Source organism: Lonchura striata, chromosome 5 (assembly GCF_050655825.1).
Source record: "Lonchura striata isolate lonStrDom1 chromosome 5, ASM5065582v1, whole genome shotgun sequence".
Taxonomy (NCBI): Eukaryota; Metazoa; Chordata; class Aves; order Passeriformes; family Estrildidae; genus Lonchura; species Lonchura striata.
Window position 1 is genome coordinate 73,089,388 of NC_140707.1, and position 18,920 is coordinate 73,108,307.

At 55.5% G+C, this 18,920-nt stretch overlaps 2 protein-coding genes across 7 annotated transcripts in view; one reads left to right on the top strand and one right to left on the bottom strand.

Moving 5' to 3' along the window:
• The first annotated feature begins 844 nt into the window (after positions 1-844).
• Positions 845-15,176, top strand: MIS18BP1 (MIS18 binding protein 1). 5 transcript variants are annotated; one of them, XM_085581074.1, is made up of 17 exons: positions 845-1,705; positions 2,324-2,435; positions 2,993-3,081; positions 3,334-3,839; positions 4,582-4,658; positions 5,263-5,390; positions 6,466-6,556; positions 6,789-6,952; positions 7,586-7,749; positions 8,209-8,317; positions 8,974-9,847; positions 11,088-11,257; positions 12,667-12,806; positions 13,278-13,426; positions 13,858-13,942; positions 14,501-14,543; positions 14,674-15,176. In XM_085581074.1, exons 1-17 carry the CDS (start codon positions 991-993, stop codon positions 14,763-14,765), a joined length of 3,708 nt encoding a protein of 1,235 aa, XP_085437200.1. In that variant the 5' UTR covers positions 845-990; the 3' UTR covers positions 14,766-15,176. The 5 variants fall into 5 exon arrangements, 4 of the variants coding, with proteins under 4 accessions (XP_085437200.1, XP_077639991.2, XP_085437199.1 ...); XM_077783865.2 differs by lacking the exon at positions 2,324-2,435 and having other exon boundaries at positions 2,968-3,081; XM_085581073.1 differs by lacking the exons at positions 2,324-2,435; positions 13,278-13,426 and having other exon boundaries at positions 2,968-3,081.
• A 1,030-nt stretch (positions 15,177-16,206) lies between these two features.
• The window catches only part of FANCM (FA complementation group M), a 58,083-nt gene continuing 55,369 nt past the window's right edge, over positions 16,207-18,920 (bottom strand). The window contains exons 21-24 of one of the 2 annotated variants that reach the window (XR_014955868.1): positions 18,450-18,603; positions 17,799-18,154; positions 17,122-17,413; positions 16,207-16,417 (exon numbers count right to left, since the gene is read on the bottom strand). Coding sequence is in view for 1 of the 2 variants with exons in the window: in XM_085581067.1 (XP_085437193.1) it covers positions 16,288-16,417; positions 17,122-17,413; positions 17,799-18,603 (1,227 nt within the window). In the remaining variant the exon portion in view is untranslated. Of the gene's footprint in view, positions 16,418-17,121; positions 17,414-17,798; positions 18,604-18,920 lie in introns of both variants that reach the window. The other variant, XM_085581067.1, reaches the window with a different exon arrangement.

Here is an 18,920-nt window from a genome sequence, read left to right on the forward strand (position 1 = left end):
AAGCACAGCTCCCTCTCTGCTCTGTTAACTGGCCTGCTAATTAGCACGTGCATCTCCTGCAATGAACCCAGTCTTTCATTATTTTAACAAGCTGAAAAGCAGCAAACAGGACCCCAAATTAACACCTTGTTTCTAAAGACAGCTGTTTATTATCAACAGGCACACACTGAAGTAATTTTGTACCCAGACCTGAGTTTCTAACTCACCTGCTGGGATTAATTTGGGAATCAGACACACCTGATCCCACTGCAGCTGCTTGTTAGCAGGACTACAGCTGGCTACACCTGTGACTCCAATTTATCCTCTATTTTTTATGCATTATTCAAGTAACTTCCCCTGTTTGCCGCTTGACCTCTGAACCCCTACTACACGATCTTCCGGCCGGGACACACCAGAGCCTGCCAGGCCTGGGGCTCTGCCTCCGCCGGCTCCCGCACACCGCAAAGGCTCCGGCGAGCCGCGGCTGCGCCCCGCGGCGCTCCCGGGGCTCTTCGTAAGCTCCGGACCTTCCCGTGGAGCCGCGTCCCGGCCCCGCCTCAGCCCCGGCCCGATCCGGTTCCCCCTTCAGCCCCATCTCGGCCCGGCCCCGTTCCGTCCCCGCCTCGGCCCCGTTCCGTCCCCGCCTCGGCCCCGTTCCGTCCCCGCCTCAGCCCCGTTCCGGTCCCGCCTCAGCCCCATCTCGGCCCGGCCCCGTTCCGTCCCCGCCTCAGCCCGCCCCTCTCAGCGCTAACGGTTGCGGAGCCCGCCCACAGGCGGACCGAACCACCATGCCGAGGGGAGGGGAGCTCGAGCATAGCCCGGGCCTGCTCCCGCCTGCCTCAACGCCATCCGGCAAGGTTTTTATTTCGTAACACCCCCCCGCGCCCGCGCTCGGTGGTCTCGGCCCGCAGCTCCGCCAATCGGCGGGCGCGGCGGCGGCGCTCGAATCTGTGCGCGGGCCCGTGAGGGGAGCGCGGCGGGCCGGGAGCGCCGCCGGGCCTGTCCGCGGCCATGGCGGGGCCGGGGCTCGCCGGGGACCGCCGCGGCGGGGTCTGCGACATTATCGCCACCCCCAGCCGCCGCTCCGCCTGTGGACAGCCGCCAGTGCGCTCGGTGTTCCTCAGCAGCATTCCCGCGGGGACGCTCACCCCGCTGAAGCAGCTCCTGCAGGGCCAGGGCAGCGGCGCGGCCGCGGGTGGCCGCGCCTCGGGCTCGCAGCTCGGGGAGCCGGAGCGCCGGGATGATGGCGACAGCCGGGCCGGGCCCGATCTCCAGAGCCGGGCCGGGCCCGATCTCCAGAGCCGGCCCGGGCCCGATCTCCCGAGCCGGCCCGGGCCCGATCTCCACGGCCGGGCCGGCCCCGATCTCCAGAGCCGGCCCGGGCCCGATCTCCAGAGCCGGCCCGGGCCCGATCTCCAGAGCCGGGCCGGCCCCGATCTCCACGGCCGGGCCGGGCCCGATCTCCAGAGCCGGGCCGGGCCCGATCTCCCGAGCCGGGCCGGCCCCGATCTCCGGAGCCGGGCCGGGCCCGATCTCCCGGGCCGGGCCGGGCCCGCCGCCGAGCGGCCGCCGCAGCGGAGCCTTGCTGCGGAGCCGGCCGCGCAGGAGTCGCCGCTCAGGATCTTCCAGCGGATGAAGGCGCGGGCGGAGCGGCAGCGCGCTGTCGCCCCCGACGTGATCCTGAGCCCCGCGGCCCCGCAGCACCGCAGCGCCCAGCCCGGAGCAGGTGAGTTGTACGAGCCCCCGGTGACTCCACGGGAATGGTGTGAATGCCGGTGTGGATAGCTGGAATAAAGAGCGCAAAGGTGTAAGTAAACCTGAGTTTGGGTCACAGAACTTCTAGGCGTCTTGTGTTGTAGTAAGTGACATCCCTGATTTTCACGTTCTCCTAGACCTCTTCATTCTTTACACTAGTCCACAATGCCAAATTACAGGAATTATTAGCAGTTCTTTTTCCCAAACGGTTTTTATTATTTTGGAGCACACTGGAGTCTCCTGTTGAAAGGAAAGAGCTCTCAAAGCTGCTAGCAATTGCCTTAATCCTTTCTCCTTGGAAGGCCCATGGAGAGGACAAAGCCCCTTGACACCAACACCTTGGGAAGCAATGATTGTTCCACAGCTTCTCCAGGAGAGCTGTCTCAGGTGTGAACATTTTCCCTCTGGTCCCACTCATGGCTCTTCCAGGATCTGAGAAGAGCAGCCAGAGCCCCTTGGTGGCTGTAGAAAACATCAGCACTGGTTGCACCTCAGCTGCTGGGGTTAAAAAAAGTTGGGTGGTGAAGTTTTTTAGTGCTGAAATATGTCTGCAGCAGTGCTGATGTCTCTTCCCTGCTCTGTATCGTAGAGGATTCCCTCCCTTTGGGTTTCCTTCCCCTCTGCCTCGCTATGGCTCTAATTGTTCTTTATGTTGTGTTCATGAGTGGGTTGGATGTGTGCAACACCTTCAAAAACACCTTGTAACTAAAAAAAAATCAAAATTGCTGTAGCTATTCCTTACAGTCTGTGCAGGGAAGAGAAATGTTCATGGAACCGTGCTTGGGATTTGAAATCCCACTGGGGTATGTTCCTGGGCTCTCCCTGCTGGTTTTTATCATTATCCATGACATGGATCCAGTGCCCTCTCAGCAGGTTTGCAGCTGGCACCGAGCTGGATGTGACCCTTTTTTACAATGGGGGTGGGCAGGCCCTGGCACAGAGAGGAAAAGAGCAGCTGTGGTTGCCCCTGGATCCCTGGCAGTGCCCGAGGCCAGGCTGGACAGGGCTGGGAGCAGCCTGGGACAGTGCAAAGTGTCCCTGCCATGGCAGGGGGTGGAATGGGGTGGGATTTAAGGTCCCTTCCTACTCAAACCTTTCTGGGACTCTGTGGGGATTTTTTTAATAAAAAGCATATAAAAGATCATATTGTTCCCACCTCCGCCCCCCATGAAATGTTTTTCTTCCATAAATCTAAAGAGGGTTTTGGGGTTTGTTTGTCTGGTTGTTTTCCAGAGCCAATTTTGCCTCATGTTCCCAGGGAAGAGCCCCCAGCAGAGCCTCCCGTGCTGGAAACCCCCCAGAAGTTCTTCCTGCGGGTGAAGTGGCAGCTGCTGCAGCAGCAACAAGGTACTGGGCTTGCTCTGAGAACACAAACTCCCTGCAGGCAGAGAGCCATGGCACTGCTGAGCTTGGGAAACCCCTCTGAGGCCGTCAAGTCCAACTGTTCCCCCAGGACTCTCCCCTGTCCCCAAGTGCCACATCCACAGGGCTTTAAATCCCTCCTGGCATGGGTCTCCCCCACCCCCCAGGCAGCCTCTTCCCATGCTTAAACATCCCTAATTTTTTTGTTATTCCTTTTTTTTTTATTTAAATGGGCAGCTAGAACACCTTCAACCCAAACCCAGCAGAATGTTCCTCCTCCCACAACTGCAGAGAATCCTTCAGGGCAGCCTGCTGGTGCTGAGCAGCCAGGGAATGAGCCTGCACAGGATGTGGACTCTGATAAGGATGATGTGGATGTTTTCCTGGTGGAATCTATAGAAGTAGATGCTGATGGAGAAATGTCTCAAAGTGCAGTGTCTACTCCTTTGCAAGTGAACTCCACCCCTTTGAAAAACAGGGATTGGGCGAGAGGAAGGTGGGGAAATGGAGAACATAGAGAGCTTCATGAAGACAGGAGAGAGCTGCAGCCCAGCAAAAAACCAGCTGCTCCAGCAGTGGAAAAGGCACCCGAGGCTAATCCTGAAAAGTCCCCCCAGCGCTTCTGTAGCATCATGCTCTGCTCTCCAGTCCAAATCCCAAGGAAGCAGAAGCTGGCAGAAGAACCCAAGGCCCCTTTGGATAAACCTCCTACTGATCAACCTGCTGGCAAAGCACACAAAGAGGTGGGAGAAAATAATCCCTGAGGGAAAATTAGAAATTCCTCTGGGCTGATAGCTGGAAGTTATTCTTTTTCTTGTCAAAAGCAAGGAACACTGAGAGGAGAATAAATTGTTATTCGATTAGATTTTACCAGTAAATTTTCCCGTGCAAAGGGTTCCTTTTTTTCCATGCTCCAAGATGACAAATGTTGAGGGTCTGGATTTTTTTATGTAAAAGAAGCACTTTTGGTTTAGTGTGCACAAGCCATGGTGTGATCAAGGGCCCTGCCAGCTCCTGGCTGCCTGCTCAGATCCAGAGAGGAGAGACCTTTCCCAGCTGGGCATGAATCCATCCAGGAATGTGCTGTTGGGCAGGGGAAGGGCTTGGCTTTCCTATGGAGCATCCAGCCTCCTGATCAATTTAACTGGAGCAGAATCTCTTCCTAGGAGAGCAGTGCTGCATCCCTGGGATTCCCTGGCACAAGCACACCTGCCCAAGGCCTGTGCTTTCCTTGTTCTCTGGGGAAATCTGGGATTGCAAGGGACTTGTTCTCTTCTTCCTCACCATGGCCTAGAGTGTTTGTTTCTGAACTAAACCAAGTTACCTTCAGGACTGAGCCGAGGATCAGATATCCTCTAATATTCCAGATTTGTAGCTTAGAAGATACTGAAAGAGATATTTCTGTTATTGGATCTGATCACTGAGGGGGCCTAGGTAATAAATACTTCTAAATGATTTATTTTCTTTTTTTTTTATCTGAAACAGAAAAACATCTGCCTGAACAGTTGGAGGATTAAAGTGCTGCCTGGAAACATGGCAATCTGTGTGGATGGGAAAAGGAAGTAAGAACCAATTTATTATTTAAATGTAAAGTAAACCATGGACATCAAACATGAGGTAATGGTGCAGAGCTTAGACTTTGTCAAGGAAGAGAGACAATTCCTTTTTGTGGGCAAGAGGAGGAGAGCCAGCATCCAGGGAGCCACTGGTGAACTCATTTCAGAGTCCTGTGCTGAGATAATCAGAAAGCTTCCGAGAAATAAATCAAGTATCAAATAGCTCTGGACAGTTTGGGTTGGGAGGGACCTTAGAGCCCATCCAGCCCCACCCCTGCCAAGGGCAGGGACACCTCCCGCTGTCCCAGGCTGCTCCAAGCCCCCTCCAAGCTGGGCTGCAGTAATGAGCTGGCTTCATTCCAGCTGCTGTCCCACGAGTGACAGCTGCAGCGGTGACTCGTTCACTTTGTCCCTGCCCCGGTGTCAGGCACAGAGGCAGAGCTGTGTCATTCCCGGCTAAGAAGGAAAACTGAGCCCAGAGCACATCCTGCCTGCACCTGAATCCCTCAGAAAGCAGGGATCACCACCCCTCCCTGATGGAGTGCCAGCATTCCAGACTGCAGTCCCTTCTGGAGGTGATTTCCGTGGTTGCTGTTGTGTCTTTTGCCAGGGACACGAACCAGCTGTGGCACAGCAGCGCCGTCACCGAGCGCATCACTCACAACCAGGTGCAGACCTCCTCGGGAACTGTCTACCTGCTGCAGGGCAAGATAGACACAGCTGCCATGAGGAAGGAGGGTGAGCTGCTGATTCTGAATGCCTTACAAATAACAGACTCTTTCAGCTTGCTTTGGAGCATGTGGGATTTGTAAGGAAATGGGATTTCCACGCAGATGGAAATACAGGACTTGTTCTTGCTCTGTGTGCTGCTCTGGCACGTTGGCTGGGAATGAGCTGCTTGTCAGTGCTCACAGGCAGCTCTGAGGACACAAAGATTAGTTGGAATCATGGAGCTGGAGGGACCCACAGGGATCATCCCAATCATAGCCCTGCCCAGACCCCCACCAACCCCACCCTGTCCATCCCTGGCAGCGCTGCCCAAAGGCTCCTGCAGCTCCGGCAGCCTCGGGCTGTGCCCGTGCCCTGGGGAGCCTGGGCAGTGCCAGCCCCTCTGGGGAAGAGCCTTTCCTGATTCCAGCCTGAGCCCCCACCCCACTTCCAGCTCCAGCCGTTCCCTCAGCATTACTTCCCCTAACACAGGTGTGCCCCAGGTGTGTTACACCATATTTACACAACACTCCCTCACTGTGGGCTCTTTCAGGCCCATAGATGGAACCCAGGGCACAGGGAATATTTCTCTGTCTGTCCTGAGATATCCTGATCCCCAGGAGAACACTGCTTTTAACCTTTGTCTATAGAGAAAGCTTCCAAGACTTTGGGATGAATTGGAATCTGAGTGTGTGAAGTCAACAGTAGTATAGTTTATCACAGAGTGAAAAATTTAGAGTTTTGGGTTTTTAGTATGGAGGTGGAGAGAAGACAAGACAGAGGATTTGGGTTTTGTCAGTTTTGTCTGATCTTCTTTTTGTTCTTCATCTGCTCCATTGAAGATTTTATTACTTTGCTAAGAAGTTATATTTGTTTCTATATTAATATTCTGAGAAGGAGAAGTAGCAGCATAAGGCTTGTGAGCAGAGTGGCTCTAGTGCTGCAGAGGTTTCCTAGACCCGAGAGTGAGTGGAGTGTGCTGGATGGAATAGTCTGGGCCAGCTCCTCTGATGTTGGGGTTCAAGAGGCTCTGGGGGTTCTCCGGTGCCCCGAGGGAGTGCAAGCCCTGCTGAGCTGCTGTTCGTGTCCCCTGTGCTCCCCTCAGGGTTCCCCTACCGCTTCATCAAGAAGTTCACCTTTGGCTTCAACAGAAGGTGGAAGGAGTACGTGGAGGAGTTTCTTGAGGAAAGGAGGAGGTAACTTCTTCGGGCATTCTCTATCATTGCAGTGTTCTAAGTGTTCATTGAGGCTTTGCTTTTTGAGGGTATTACAGCAGAGGAGTGTGAAATGTTTTAGATGTGGGCATGAAACCACTCTGCTGTGCTGGGCCACCAGGCTCCTGCCCACCAGGGCTTCACATCCTCCCTTTTGTTAAAGAACAGCTTCCTCAGTGGCTGTTATTTCTTGTCTCAAACTCCAAACCATCAGGAAAGAAGGAGTTCAAGATAGTTGTGGGGAGGAAAACGAGAAGAGTGACTCCATGGGGGGAACTGATGTGTTGGAGACCACAGAAAGCTCAGCAAGCAGTGCAAAGAGACCTGCACTGAGAAACTCCACCTATGAAGTATCACCAGGGAATGATGAGAACATCTGTGAGTATTTAACAATCCTTTCCTTTGGAAAAGACACTGGGGCTGTCTGGAGTGGGTTGTGTCGGTTGTGTTTCCAGGAAATGGCTGTAAAGCTGTAAAGGCCCCTGTTTTGGCTCAGCCTCTGAGTGCAGTGCCTGCCTCACCACGGCACTGACAGCTCTGGGGTTTAACTCAGCTCTGGGGTTTAACTTTTCCTTGTCCAGTGGGCCTTTCCCAAACCCCATGGTGCTGTTTGTTAGTGCTGGAATCAGGTTTTCTTGCTAGCACTGTAAAAGCTTTTCACTCATTACTCCCATTTATATTTCGCTCTCATTTGTCTCAGTGAGCAGCATGTGACAACTTTTCTTTATCATTCTCCCTCAAATGACTTTCACAGTATTTATAACCTTTTAAACAAAGTAAAAGTAAAAAGTTCACCACAGTAAATTTTATCATTTGTGAAGCTTCTTACTTCAGTCCCGTTATTTCCATCGCAATGCTTTGAAAAGAACAACTGGGGATGTTTTACATTTCCCTTGTAGTCCAGTTTAAATACAACATTGTTCCTCTTGCTTGTGAAACCTGCTAAACTGAATTTTCCATGCAGTGTTTGGGATAAAACTCTTCTTTCTTTGGGCTTTTTTTCCCTTGCAGCCATAACACCAAATTACAGCTCCAGGAATGACTCCGACAGGGTCTACACTCGCAGCGGGCGCCTCATCAAACCCCCCCTGAACTTCTGGTGTGGGCAGAGGGAGTTTGTGGATCAGAACCTGAATGTCACCATAGAAAAGGGAGGGGTGGATTATCTCAGCCTGGTAAGATCCTCTTAAGTGTGACTTAAATAGAATTATTAAACTTGGCCAGGTAGGGAACAGAACAGGTGCAGCTCTTAGAGGCACCTGAAGAGAAAGGAAATCTTGGAAACATGATCAAAGTATTAGAAAACACACCAAAAATAGTCTTATGTCCATATTATCAGATAATTGTGATCTCTAAATCTGACATAATGGGGAATTCTTTCTGGGGAAAAAAATGGTGTTTTGAAAGATAATTTTATCAGACAGGAATTTGGTGAGGTCCCACCTCAAATCCTGGGGTCAGTCCTGGGCCTTTCACTGCAAGAGAGACTCTGAGGGGTTGGAGTATTCCCAGGGAAGGGAACAGGGCTGGGAAGGGGCTGGATCCACAGGAGCAGCTGAGGGAGCTGGGAAGGGGGCTCAGCCTGGAGAAAAGGAGATTAAATTAGTTTTAGAGTAAATTGTTTTATTTTGAAGATGCTTAGTAGTGAAAAACCCCAAAAAAAGACCAGTTCCATCTCCAAGAAGAATAAACAAAAGGAAGACATGAAGACAACAGAGGAAATGCCAAAAAGCCAAAGTAAAGGTAAAAACTAATTTTTTTTTCTATTTTCAAATTAGTGATGGAATCGGTGGAATTGAGTGGGTGCTGGAGCAGTAGGGTTCGGTCTGTTAATGCAAAGAAATGATTAAAATATTTTAATGATCAACTGCTTTTTCTCTGAAGAGTCATCAGAGTAGCATTCATGTGGAGTTTCACAGCTCCAAACAAGAACTGTGTTTGTAAATCACTTTGTTAATTACATAACGGGAACACAGGGATTTCATTCTGGAAATTGAAATGAAGGGATTTGGATTTTTTGAGTTCACCAATCCAGTGACCTGCTTTTTAACGTGGATGGAAGAAATGAAATGTTGGCCAGAAAATCTATTAATAGAATTTTTAATAAAAATTTGGTTTTAGTAGAGTTTGGGTGGTGCTAGAAGCCTGGGAAGAATGTGCAATATAAAGCAGAAGTTTCTCTCTTAAAGCAGCTGCAATGTTTCCTGCAGAAAGCTCTCTGGAACAGAGCAGAGTTTTGGGGATGTGCCTGCTCAGTCAGTAGAGTTTCGGAGAGCCCTTGAGAGCAGCTCTGAGTTTGTAGTTTGGCAGGTAAAGCTGTGGAGGGGTGCAGATCCCTGTGCTGCGAGCACAGCAGGACCCGCCCCGCGCCCCTGACGGGCTCTGGCTGCCTCTTCCAGGGAAAGGCAGCAAGAGGGGAGCCACGTCCAGGGGACACCCCAGATCTGCCGGCAGCAGGAAGGGACGGCGCTTCCCTTCGGGTGAGGAGGAGAACGATCCTGGAATCAGGAGCACACAAACGAAATCCCAGCTCCCTGCCAGGGCGGCTTCCTCAAACACCAGGGGGCTGAACCAAGGCAGCAGCAGAGCCCCGGAGGCAGCAAAGAGAGCAGCAGGCTCTGGAGAGCCGAGCACGTACAAGCAGGGCTACAGGTACTCCCTCAGGTCAGCCAGGCAGCGCCTCCCGGGAAAGGAGAGGATTCTCCTCACCGAGGAACCCTCAGAGGATGAGGAGGAGCACTCACCCAGTGAGGGCAGTGAGCAGTCCAGTGAGCGCATTCCACTGGTGATCAAGAGGAAAAACACGTCTGGATTAAAACCAGGGTCTCGAAGGTGGAAAACTTGCTCTGGCCCCAGAGGTTCCTGGGACAATGCAAGCAATTCCCGTGGCCAAAGGACAGGAAAGGCCTCCTGGAACGGGCTGGTGAGGCTGAGAGAGACCGAGTCCAGCGATGAGTCTTCTGAGTCCTCTTCTGAGGGGATAACATCCTCTGAGTCCAGTGCTTCCCTCCTGCCTGCTCAACCCAGGAGGGCACAGGACAGAGCCAACCAGACCAGGCTGGTCGATTCCAGCACCGAGCCCGAAATCCAGGAGGAAATTCACAGCAAGGACAGGAATGCCAGAGTACCCCAGATGAAAACAAGCCATGGAGTCTCCAACAGTGCCAGGGATTCAGCAGCAAAACTGAGAGAGGCAAAAGGGCAGAAATCTCTGGAACTTTTTCCAAGGGCAGCTGATGATTGGTCTGAGAGGGAATTACAGAACCTTCACAGGTAAGGGCTCATTCTGTGTTCAGAGGAAAAGTTTCCCTTAGGCGTCAAAAGGGGTTGAATGTTCTGGACTGGGGGTTTTCAGATTAATGATTTCCCAGATTTCCTTGATGTTTGAATTCCCTATTAGAAATATTCACTATTTAATTTCTTATTTCCTTATTTTTATTCCCTATTATTCCCTAATAATAACTAGAATTATAATTCCCTATTAATTTTCTTTATAAATGGAACATCAGTATAATATGGTGAAGGCCACAGGTGAAAAGGGAGCAGGTTCCCTCCTCAAACTGCAGTAACAGGTTAAACATGGTGTGGTTTTGTGAGCAGGTTTGGTAAGGGCAGGTTAACTGCAAGTGTGTTTAATTAATCCATCATCCAATTACTTAAACCACTGGGCAATATTTAATAGACACAGAGTGTAAAATGGCCAAATTTGGGTTTACCTCTTTTAGATGAGCAGGAGCTGAGGTCTGAGGGGACCTGCACAAGTGAGCAGGAAATTTATCTTGTGACACATCTGTCAGGTGAAGGTGTTCAAATAAATTTGCCTGCTCTGAGGAAAAGACACCACAGGATCCCAGGATGGTTTGGGTTGGAAGAACCTTAAATCCCACCCAGTGCCACCCCTGCCATGGCAGGGACACCTCCCACTGTCCCAGCTGCTCCAGCCCCAGTGTCCAGCCTGGCCTTGGGCACTGCCAGGGATCCAGGGGCAGCCACAGCTGCTCTGGGCAAGGAGAGGCCAGAGCCAACAGAGGCAGAGCCCAGATTGCCTCAATCCATGGCCCAGGTCGTTGCCAGGCAGGTGCCAGGGCTGTGCCCCACAGGTGCCCTGCCTGGTGGCCCCGTGCCCTGCCTGGTGACACCGTGTGGCCCCGTGCCCTGCCTGGTGGCCCCGTGCCCTGCCTGGTGACACCGTGTGGCCCCGTGCCCTGCCTGGTGGCCCCGTGCCCTGCCTGGTGACACCGTGTGGCCCCGTGCCCTGCCTGGTGGCCCCGTGCCCTGCCTGGTGACACCGTGTGGCCCCGTGCCCTGCCTGGTGACGACACCGTGTGGCCCCGTGCCCTGCCTGGTGGCCCCGTGCCCTGCCTGGTGGCCCCGTGCCCTGCCTGGTGACACCGTGTGGCCCCGTGCCCTGCCTGGTGGCCCCGTGCCCTGCCTGGTGGCACCGTGTGGCCCCGTGCCCTGCCTGGTGGCCCCGTGCCCTGCCTGGTGACGCTGTGCCGTGCTGTCCCTGCAGGGCCATCGCGACCTTCCCGAAGCACAGGAGCGGCTTCTGGCAGGAGGTGGCCATGGCCGTGGGGTCCCGCTCGGCCGAGGAGTGCCAGGGGAAGTACCTGGAGGAGCAGGAGGGGAAAGGCTCCAAGCAGCAGCCCAGGAGAACCACCTCAGGAAAACCTGAGAACAAAGGTGCCAGCGTCTTCTTTCTGGGTGTTGTGTGGGTGGAAAATAATTTGGATTCAGACACTGAGGGCTGGAGCGTGTCCAGGGGAGGGAGCAGAGCTGGGAAGGGGCTGGAGAGTTCCTGAGGGAGCTGGGAAGGGAATGGAGAGTTCCTGAGGGAGCTGGGAAGGGGCTGGAGAGTTCCTGAGGGAGCTGGGAAGGGAATGGAGAGTTCCTGAGGAGCTGGGAAGGGAATGGAGAGTTCCTGAGGAGCTGGGAAGGGAATGGAGAGTTCCTGAGGAGCTGGGAAGGGGCTGAGCCTGGAGCAAAGGAGGCTCAGGGGACCTTGTGGCTCTCACAGCTCCTGCCAGGAGGGGACAGCCGGGGGGTCGGGCTCTGCTCCAGGAACAGGGACAGGAGGAGAGGGAACGGCCTCAGGCTGGGCAGGGCAGGCTCAGGGTGGAACCAGCAGGAATTTCCCCATGGAAAGGGAGCTCAGGGACTGCCCAGGGAGGTTTGGAGTGCCCATCCCTGGGGGGATTTCAAAGCCCTGTGGATGTGACACCTGGGCACATGGGGCAGTGCTGAGGAAGGGTTGGACTGCATGGGCTGGGAGGGCTTTTCCAGCCCCACCAATTCTGCTCCCATGGAATAAATCCACAAGAGCACATCAGGGTGTGACTGTGAGCCAGGTCACCTTTTGGTGTGGAGGCTGGAGGATGTCATGAATGACTGAGGTGACAAAAACAGAGAGGAAAGAACCTTTCTCTTCTTGTGGAGTTTTCCAGTTGTTGGCATGAGGGGAAGACTTTCTCTGGCCTTCACCCCTCAGGGGAAAGAGCTCATGACATCCTGAGAGGCTCCTTGAGGCCCAGCAGGTCCCAAGCTCCTTGCAGAGCTCTGTCCAGATGGGATTTGGCTTCTTGGATGCCCAAGGGCAGCGTGGAGTCAGCACAGCCCAGTCCCATTCTCTGGTGTTTGCCATCCCCACACTGCAGCTTCATCTGGGGGCTGGATTGGATTAAGGTTTGCCACGGATACAAGTGGAGCCTGGCTTCAGTGAAAGTGTCCCTGAGCAGCAGAGCCCTTGAACCTTGCTGCCTCCTGACATGGGGACACACCCGCGGGTTTGCTCTCTGCAAGGCATGTGTGAGCACAGTTCTGTCACTGTCACAGTGAACTGTGTGTGTCATTCTGTCACCATGAACCTGATGTGTGACCCTGAAGTGGCTCTGGAGGCTCTGCAGTGACCCTCCCCTGAAGATGGAGTGGGGAAACTGCTTTGGAAAGCAAAAATTGTGTGAGAGAACGGAAGGATCCTAAAGAAGCTGTAAGAGATTTCACCAGAGGACGGACTGGGCTGTGGCACTGACTGCAGGCAGTGAATTTTAACCCCATAGCTGCTGTCTCAGACAATTCCTGTTTGGATCCTGCAGACAAGAGGGAGCCAGTGATCACTGCCAAGGTGGGCACCCTCAAGCGGAAGCAGCAGATGAGGGAGTACATGGACCATCTGGCCAAGGACAACCACGACGACATCTTCGTTACGACGCCCTTCCAGAAGAGGAAGGTCCAGGTAAACCTGGGCCAACAGCACCTGTGGGGCTGCTCTCCTGCTGGGTGTGCCAGGGCTGCTCCAGTCCCACCAGTAAAATCCTGGGGATCTGTGGGAAGAGGATTCTTTCTTCACGTGCTGTAGCAGCCCTTGGCTGGTGGCAGTGAGGTTGGACAGGCTGGGAGAGGCCTCTGCATGGTGACAGCACCACCTGAGTACTTGTCCTTCTGAGCAGTCCTGGGCAGCTTGGAGCTTGGGATTGGAACCAGGAATGGTTTTTTGAGGGTGTGGCAGCACCAAAACCCCTCAGCCAAGTGCTGGGCATGATCTGGAGGGGCACTCGGACCAACGTGGAGATGCAGGGCTGTGTCCAGTTCTGGGCACGAGGGGACAGGGGCAGTCAGAGCCAGGGCAGGGAGGAACGGAGGGGCTGCTGAAGGGGAGAGGTGCACTGCAGGCTCAGGTGACTGACAGCTCTGAGGTGCTCTGCAGCTGCCAGCACTGCGAGGGAACCAGGACGGGGACACCAAGGATCTCACCCTCTCAGAGCTCCCGCTCACCCCCTCCTCAGGCCTCTTTCCCCCTGTGAAAACCCCACAGTGTGAGCACATCAGCCCAGGAATGCTGGTCCCCATCAACAGGTAGGAGCTTGCCCAGCAGCCCTCTGGGAGCCTCGGCACTGCCCAGGATCCCTTTTTGCCTTTGAGACAGATGGCTTTGGAGCTGGGCCAGCAGTTCACTTCCAGCCACTCCTGCAGCCTTGGTCTGCCTGGGGAAAGCTCTTCCCTGCAGCCCCGGGTGCTGCTGGAGCTGCTCAGCTCCTGCTCCCAGCCCTGGGAACAGCCTGGTTGGCCTTCAGCCTCAGCAGAGCCTCCAGTCCTGCCCCAAGGCAGGGACCCCCCTGGGAACCCAGAGCCAGAGGGGTTTTGTCTCGTGGGCCGGGAAGGGGCTGGGGCTTGGTGTGATGCTGCAGTGGGATTTGCAGCCCTGACCCAGCCCTGCTGGCTCCCCGTGGGAGCCGGGGCTGGCTGGGGTCCGTGGCAGCACGCTGAGCCCTGCTCCCCGTGTCCAGGAACGACTACGACCGGCACGTGTTCCGCATGCAGAAGAACATGCAGGGCACCCGAGGCACCTGGGACAAGGTCAAGAAGAAGTCGGTAATGCTGCTTCCCCTGCCCACTGCCAGCTGAGGCAGGCACGGCCTGGCCAGAGGAGGCAGAACTCCGGGATCACAGCCCCCTGGGTGCTCTGGAAAAAATGGGAACCCTCCCTGGGTTTGGTGTCTGCTGCTGTGGAGAGAGGTTCCTTTGTGAGAAGGGAGCTCTTCGCTTTCAGGCTTAACTCCGTTGCTTCTAGTCAGGATTTGGGATTGCTTTGGAATTCCATGATCTTTAGGTTCTTGTTAAATACTTCTGAACAGTGGGAAAAGGAACAATAACCATAGGATATCCTGAGGTACCCGTAAGGGCCCCACAAGGATCATCTGGTCCAACTCCTAACAGTGACCATAAGTCACCTTGTATCCCTGAATTTAGGTATCAATTCTTCCACTCTCCCAGGCTCTGCAGCTCCTTTGGCTTTTCCACAAAACCCTGTGATCCTGGGAGCAGCTTGTGTCTGTGGTTCAGGGAAAGCAGTTGTGGAAATTCTGGGAAATGGGTCCCTGAGCTGGTGCTAGCCCTGGCTGAGGCTCTTTCCTTCCTTCCCTCCCTCAGGCCACAGCTGCACATGAGACACCACCTTCCTGCAGAACCAAGAGTGAGTATTCCTGGCTCCTCCTCCTCATTCCCAGCTCCTTCCCTTCTTCTGTACCACCATGGGCTGTGTCCCATCAGCCTTTTGCTCTCTGAACCTTCTCTGGCCCTGATGATCCCTGTTTTTATTGCAGGAGTGACCCCGGCCCCAGTGGTGGGGAAGCTCTTTGTGACCGAGAGTCCAGAGTCGTCCAGTGAGGAGAAGGATTCCTACTTTTCCATGTGATGGATTCTGTGGATGTGTTGTTCACTGGCACAGGGCCTCCTGCTGCCCCTCTGGGAAGGAATGCTGGAATGATTTCAGTTTGGAAAAGTTGCCCTGCTCTGGTTTTATGTTTTACCTCCATTCCCACCCTGCCAGCAATGCTTGACTTTTCCATGTGTACAAAGTAGCATTTCCTTGTCCAGGCTCCTCCTCTCCGTGTCCTGCTCCTCCTGGGAAGGAGAAATGTACATAGACCCAATGACTGCCAAGTTCTGATACATTTCAAGCTAAAGAAGTGGCTTCTAGGATATGACTGTATAATAAATGCAGCAGTCCAGAAGGAACTGAAATTGCTTTTTAATTTACTCTAGGGCCAGCTTGATTTTTTAAATTTCCTTAATGTAATAAACAAGGAGAAGCTTTTTACTCACAGATTACTCAGAGTTGTGGGCCAGCAGATTCCAGGAGCTGTCCAGCTTAGAATGGTGCCTGCAAGGCTTCATCCTCTTGGTTTGGAATCATGGAATACTTTGGGTGGGAAGGGACCTCAAATCCCACCCAGTGCCACCCCTGCCATGGCAGGGACACCTCCCACTGCCCCAGGCTGCTCCAGCCCCAGTGTCCAACCCGGCCTTGGGCACTGTCAGGGATCCAGGGCAGCCACGGCTGCTTTGGCAATTCCAGCCCAGCCAGGAATTCCCAATTCCCAATCTCCCACCCATCCCTGCCCTCTGGCACTGGGAGCCATTCCCTGTGTCCTGTCCCTCCATCCTTGTCCCCAGTCCCTCTCCAGCTCTCCTGGAGCCCCTCCAGGCCCTGCCAGGGGCTCTGAGCTCTCCTGGAGCTTCTCCTCTCTAGGGGAACATTCCCAGCTCTCCCAGCCCGGCTCCAGAGGGGCTCCAGCCCTGGAGGGGCTCCGTGGATTCCTGCGGGCTCCGTGCAGGGCTGGGGCAGCTCTGCAGGGGCGTCTCACCGGAGCGGGGCACACTGGTGCGAGCGGCTGAACCGTAGGACAGCTCCTGCTCCAGGGATGGATTTCTCCCTGTCCCAGCCTCGTCCCGGGAAGCGCTGCCGCCCGAAGGGCCGGGAATGCCGATCCCGATCCTTTTCCAGCGGGTGGCAGCAGAGGCTGCGGCGGGATCGGGCACCGGAGCGCGGCCGGAGGCCCCGAGGACGGGACGGGGCCGCGCTGCCCCGGCGCCCCAGGAGCCGCCGCGGTCCGGGAGCACGGAACAGCTCCGAATCCCGTTTTACCCTGGGAACGCGGGGCTCGGTGCTGCACTGATGGCTCCTCGCCGCCACTGCCCGAAGCCTGGCCCGGTACTCGAGCCATCGTTGTGGTTTTTAGCGGAATTGGGGATGATCACTCCCAGCCCTGTCCCAGAGCTCTGCTCTGCCCCGGCCCGGGGACCCTGGGGACACACGGGGCACGGCCAGCCGGGCCGGTGCAGCTCCCACACCCTGAGCTTTGGCAAGTGTTTATTTACATCATTTACATCAATCCCGACTGGGTAAAGTGCAGTGCAGGGCCCGCAGTGCGAGCTCAGCTCTTCCTCTTGGCGGCCGGGGGCTGAGGCAGCAGCTGCAGGTCGAAGTCGTGGCGCAGGAACCGATGGAGCTCCTCGGCCTGGGGCCGGCTCAGCCGCGCCCCCGCCGCCAGCGCCGGCACCGAGCTGCGAGAGAGGGAACCGAGGAGCCCCGGAGCCGGGATGGGGCAGCACCGGGAGCCCCGGAGCCGGGATGGAGCAGCACCGGGATGAGGCAGCACCGGGAGCCCCTGGAGCCCGGGATGGGGCAGCACCGGGATGGGGCAGCACCGGGAGCCCCTGGAGCCAGGGATGGGGCAGCACCGGGATGGGGCAGCACCGGGAGCCCCTGGAGCCAGGGATGGGGCAGCACCGGATGGGGCAGCACCGGGATGGGGCAGCACCGGGAGCCCAGGATGGGGCAGTACCCAGAGCTGCTGTGGTCACCTCTGTACAGGTGCCCGAGGGCTGGCAGCACACCTGAGCAGTGAAAACAGGGAATGCCGGAGGGAAAGCGAGCATGGGGCAGCAGGAGGGAGGGTGGAAGCAGAGCCCATGTCAGTGCCCTGGAATGCTCAGCAGGACAGACAGGAATGTGCAAAGAGCAGAGATGGGACAGGAAAGCTCCTGGGAGAGGGTGGGAAAGGCTCTTCCTGAGCAGCTATCCCGGCAGGAAAGGTGCAGGAAGGGATTCCCTGAGCAGCTATCCCGGCAGGAAAGGTGCAGGAAGGGATTCCCTGAGCAGCTATCCTGGCAGGAAAGGTGCAGGAAGGCTCTCCCTGGTTCCAGGGCAGGAGGAGGAGGGGAAGGCAGGGCCCTGGAGCCCCTGCCAGGCCCTGTGCTGGCGTTACCTGTTGGCCATGGCAGTGATGGAGCTGAAGGAGTGGCAGAGGTTGAGGGCAGCTCCGTAGCTGAGGTTGGGAATGCTCAGGTAGAAGTTGAGGATGTCCCGCTGGTGCCCCTCGGGCTCCGTTGGCACCTGGATGGCAGCATCCTTCCTGTGCTCCAGCAGAGCCAGGTCTTTCAGCAGAGCTGCAGTTTCCTCCTGGCAGGAGCTGAAGAGGAGCTTTACTCCAGCCTGGACCAAGGCTGAGAGCACTCCATCGTAGTACTGAGTCCTCTGCAAACAGCGGGATGTTTCTCCTGAAGAGTGGGAGTACAGGAAAGCAAGACCCTGTTATTGTACAGTGGAGTAATTTCATTGCAGACTTTGGATTTTTGGATTAAAATAAATGTCTGTGCATGGATAAAACTGTGCTTGTTCCTGACAAGGAATCCCACAATGATTTGGGTTGGGAGGGACCTCAAATCCCATCCCAGCAGTGCCATGGCAGGGACACCTCCCACTGTCCCAGGCTGCTCCAGCCCCAGTGTCCAACCTGGCCTGGGACACTTCCAGGGATCCAGGGCAGCCACAGCTGCTCTGGCAATCCCAGCCCAGCCAGGAATTCCCAATTCCCAGCATCCCACCCATCCCTGCCCTCTGGCAGTGGGAGCCATTCCCGCTGTCCCTCAGAGCAGCACCCACCTGGCCTGACCCTGTCGGTCTCCACAATCACACAGATCCTCTGGAAGACGCCCTGCAGGCGCTGCAGCCTCTGGCCGAGTTTATTCCTGTTCCCGGGGCTCTGCAGCTCCGACTGGAGCATCCTGTCCACGGCCAGGCGGTTGCTGACGATGTAGTCGCTGGTGCCCAGGGAGCAAACCTGCACCCGGAGCCCGTGCACGGCCCGCAGGCACGAGAGCACCTCCGGCCCCGAGCAGATCTCCCGGCTGTCCGCCAGGATGCACAGCGAGGGGCTCTGCTCCCCGGGAGCACGGGAATTCCCAGCCAGGGAAGGGCTCTGCTCCAATGGAACACGGGAATTCCCAGCCAGGGAAGGGCTGTGCTCCAATGGAACACGGGAATTCCCAGCCAGGGAAGGGCTGTGCTCCAATGGAACACGGGAATTCCCAGCCAGGGAAAGGCTCTGCTCCAATGGAACATGGGAATTCCCAGCCAGGGAAAGGCTGTGCTCCCCGGGAACACGGGAATTCCCAGCCAGGGAAGGGCTGTGCTCCCCGGGAACACGGGAATTCCCAGCCAGGGAAAGGCTGTGCTCCCCGGGAGCATGGGAATTCCCAGCCAGGGAAGGGCTCTGCTCCCTGGGATCACAGGAAATCCCAGCCAGGGAAGGGCTGTGCTCCAATGGAACACGGGAATTCCCAGCCAGGGAAGGGCTCTGCTCCCTGGGATCACAGGAAATCCAAGCCGTGGCCGAGGAAGGGTTTGGGACAGCAGGACACGCCGAGCCTGAGCTGCTCCCGTGGGTCTTCTTCAAAGAGCTGTACACCTGTGAGTGGTGAAAATCACAGATTGTGGGGGTTTTATATCAAATCAATAAAAGGATGTTTTGCAGTATCAACACTTCCACATTGACACTTTAATGCCTGTATCGGTCTCCCCCATGAGCTGAGCTTATTATCCCAGAGTTTGGATGACAAAAGCAGCAGCTTTCACTAAGAAGCTCAACAAAACCTGGATCTTGTAAAGGACTGAGATCAGGCTGGGAAGTGAGAGAAATCAGGAAACCAACCTCAGGGAGGAGCTGAAAGCCCTGAATTCAGACAGTGAACCAGGATCTTCTGAACAAACCCAAGGAATCAGTGA

Excerpts from the sequence above, each read along its gene's own strand:
- MIS18BP1 (XM_085581074.1), top strand. The coding sequence starts at position 991 with ATGGCGGGGCCGGGGCTCGCCGGGGACCGCCGCGGCGGGGTCTGCGAC. Across the intron at positions 2,436-2,992 it reads AACACCTTCAAAAACACCTT|GGAAGAGCCCCCAGCAGAGC; the intron begins GTAACTAAAAAA and ends TCATGTTCCCAG. Across the intron at positions 6,557-6,788 it reads TTTCTTGAGGAAAGGAGGAG|GAAAGAAGGAGTTCAAGATA; the intron begins GTAACTTCTTCG and ends CCAAACCATCAG.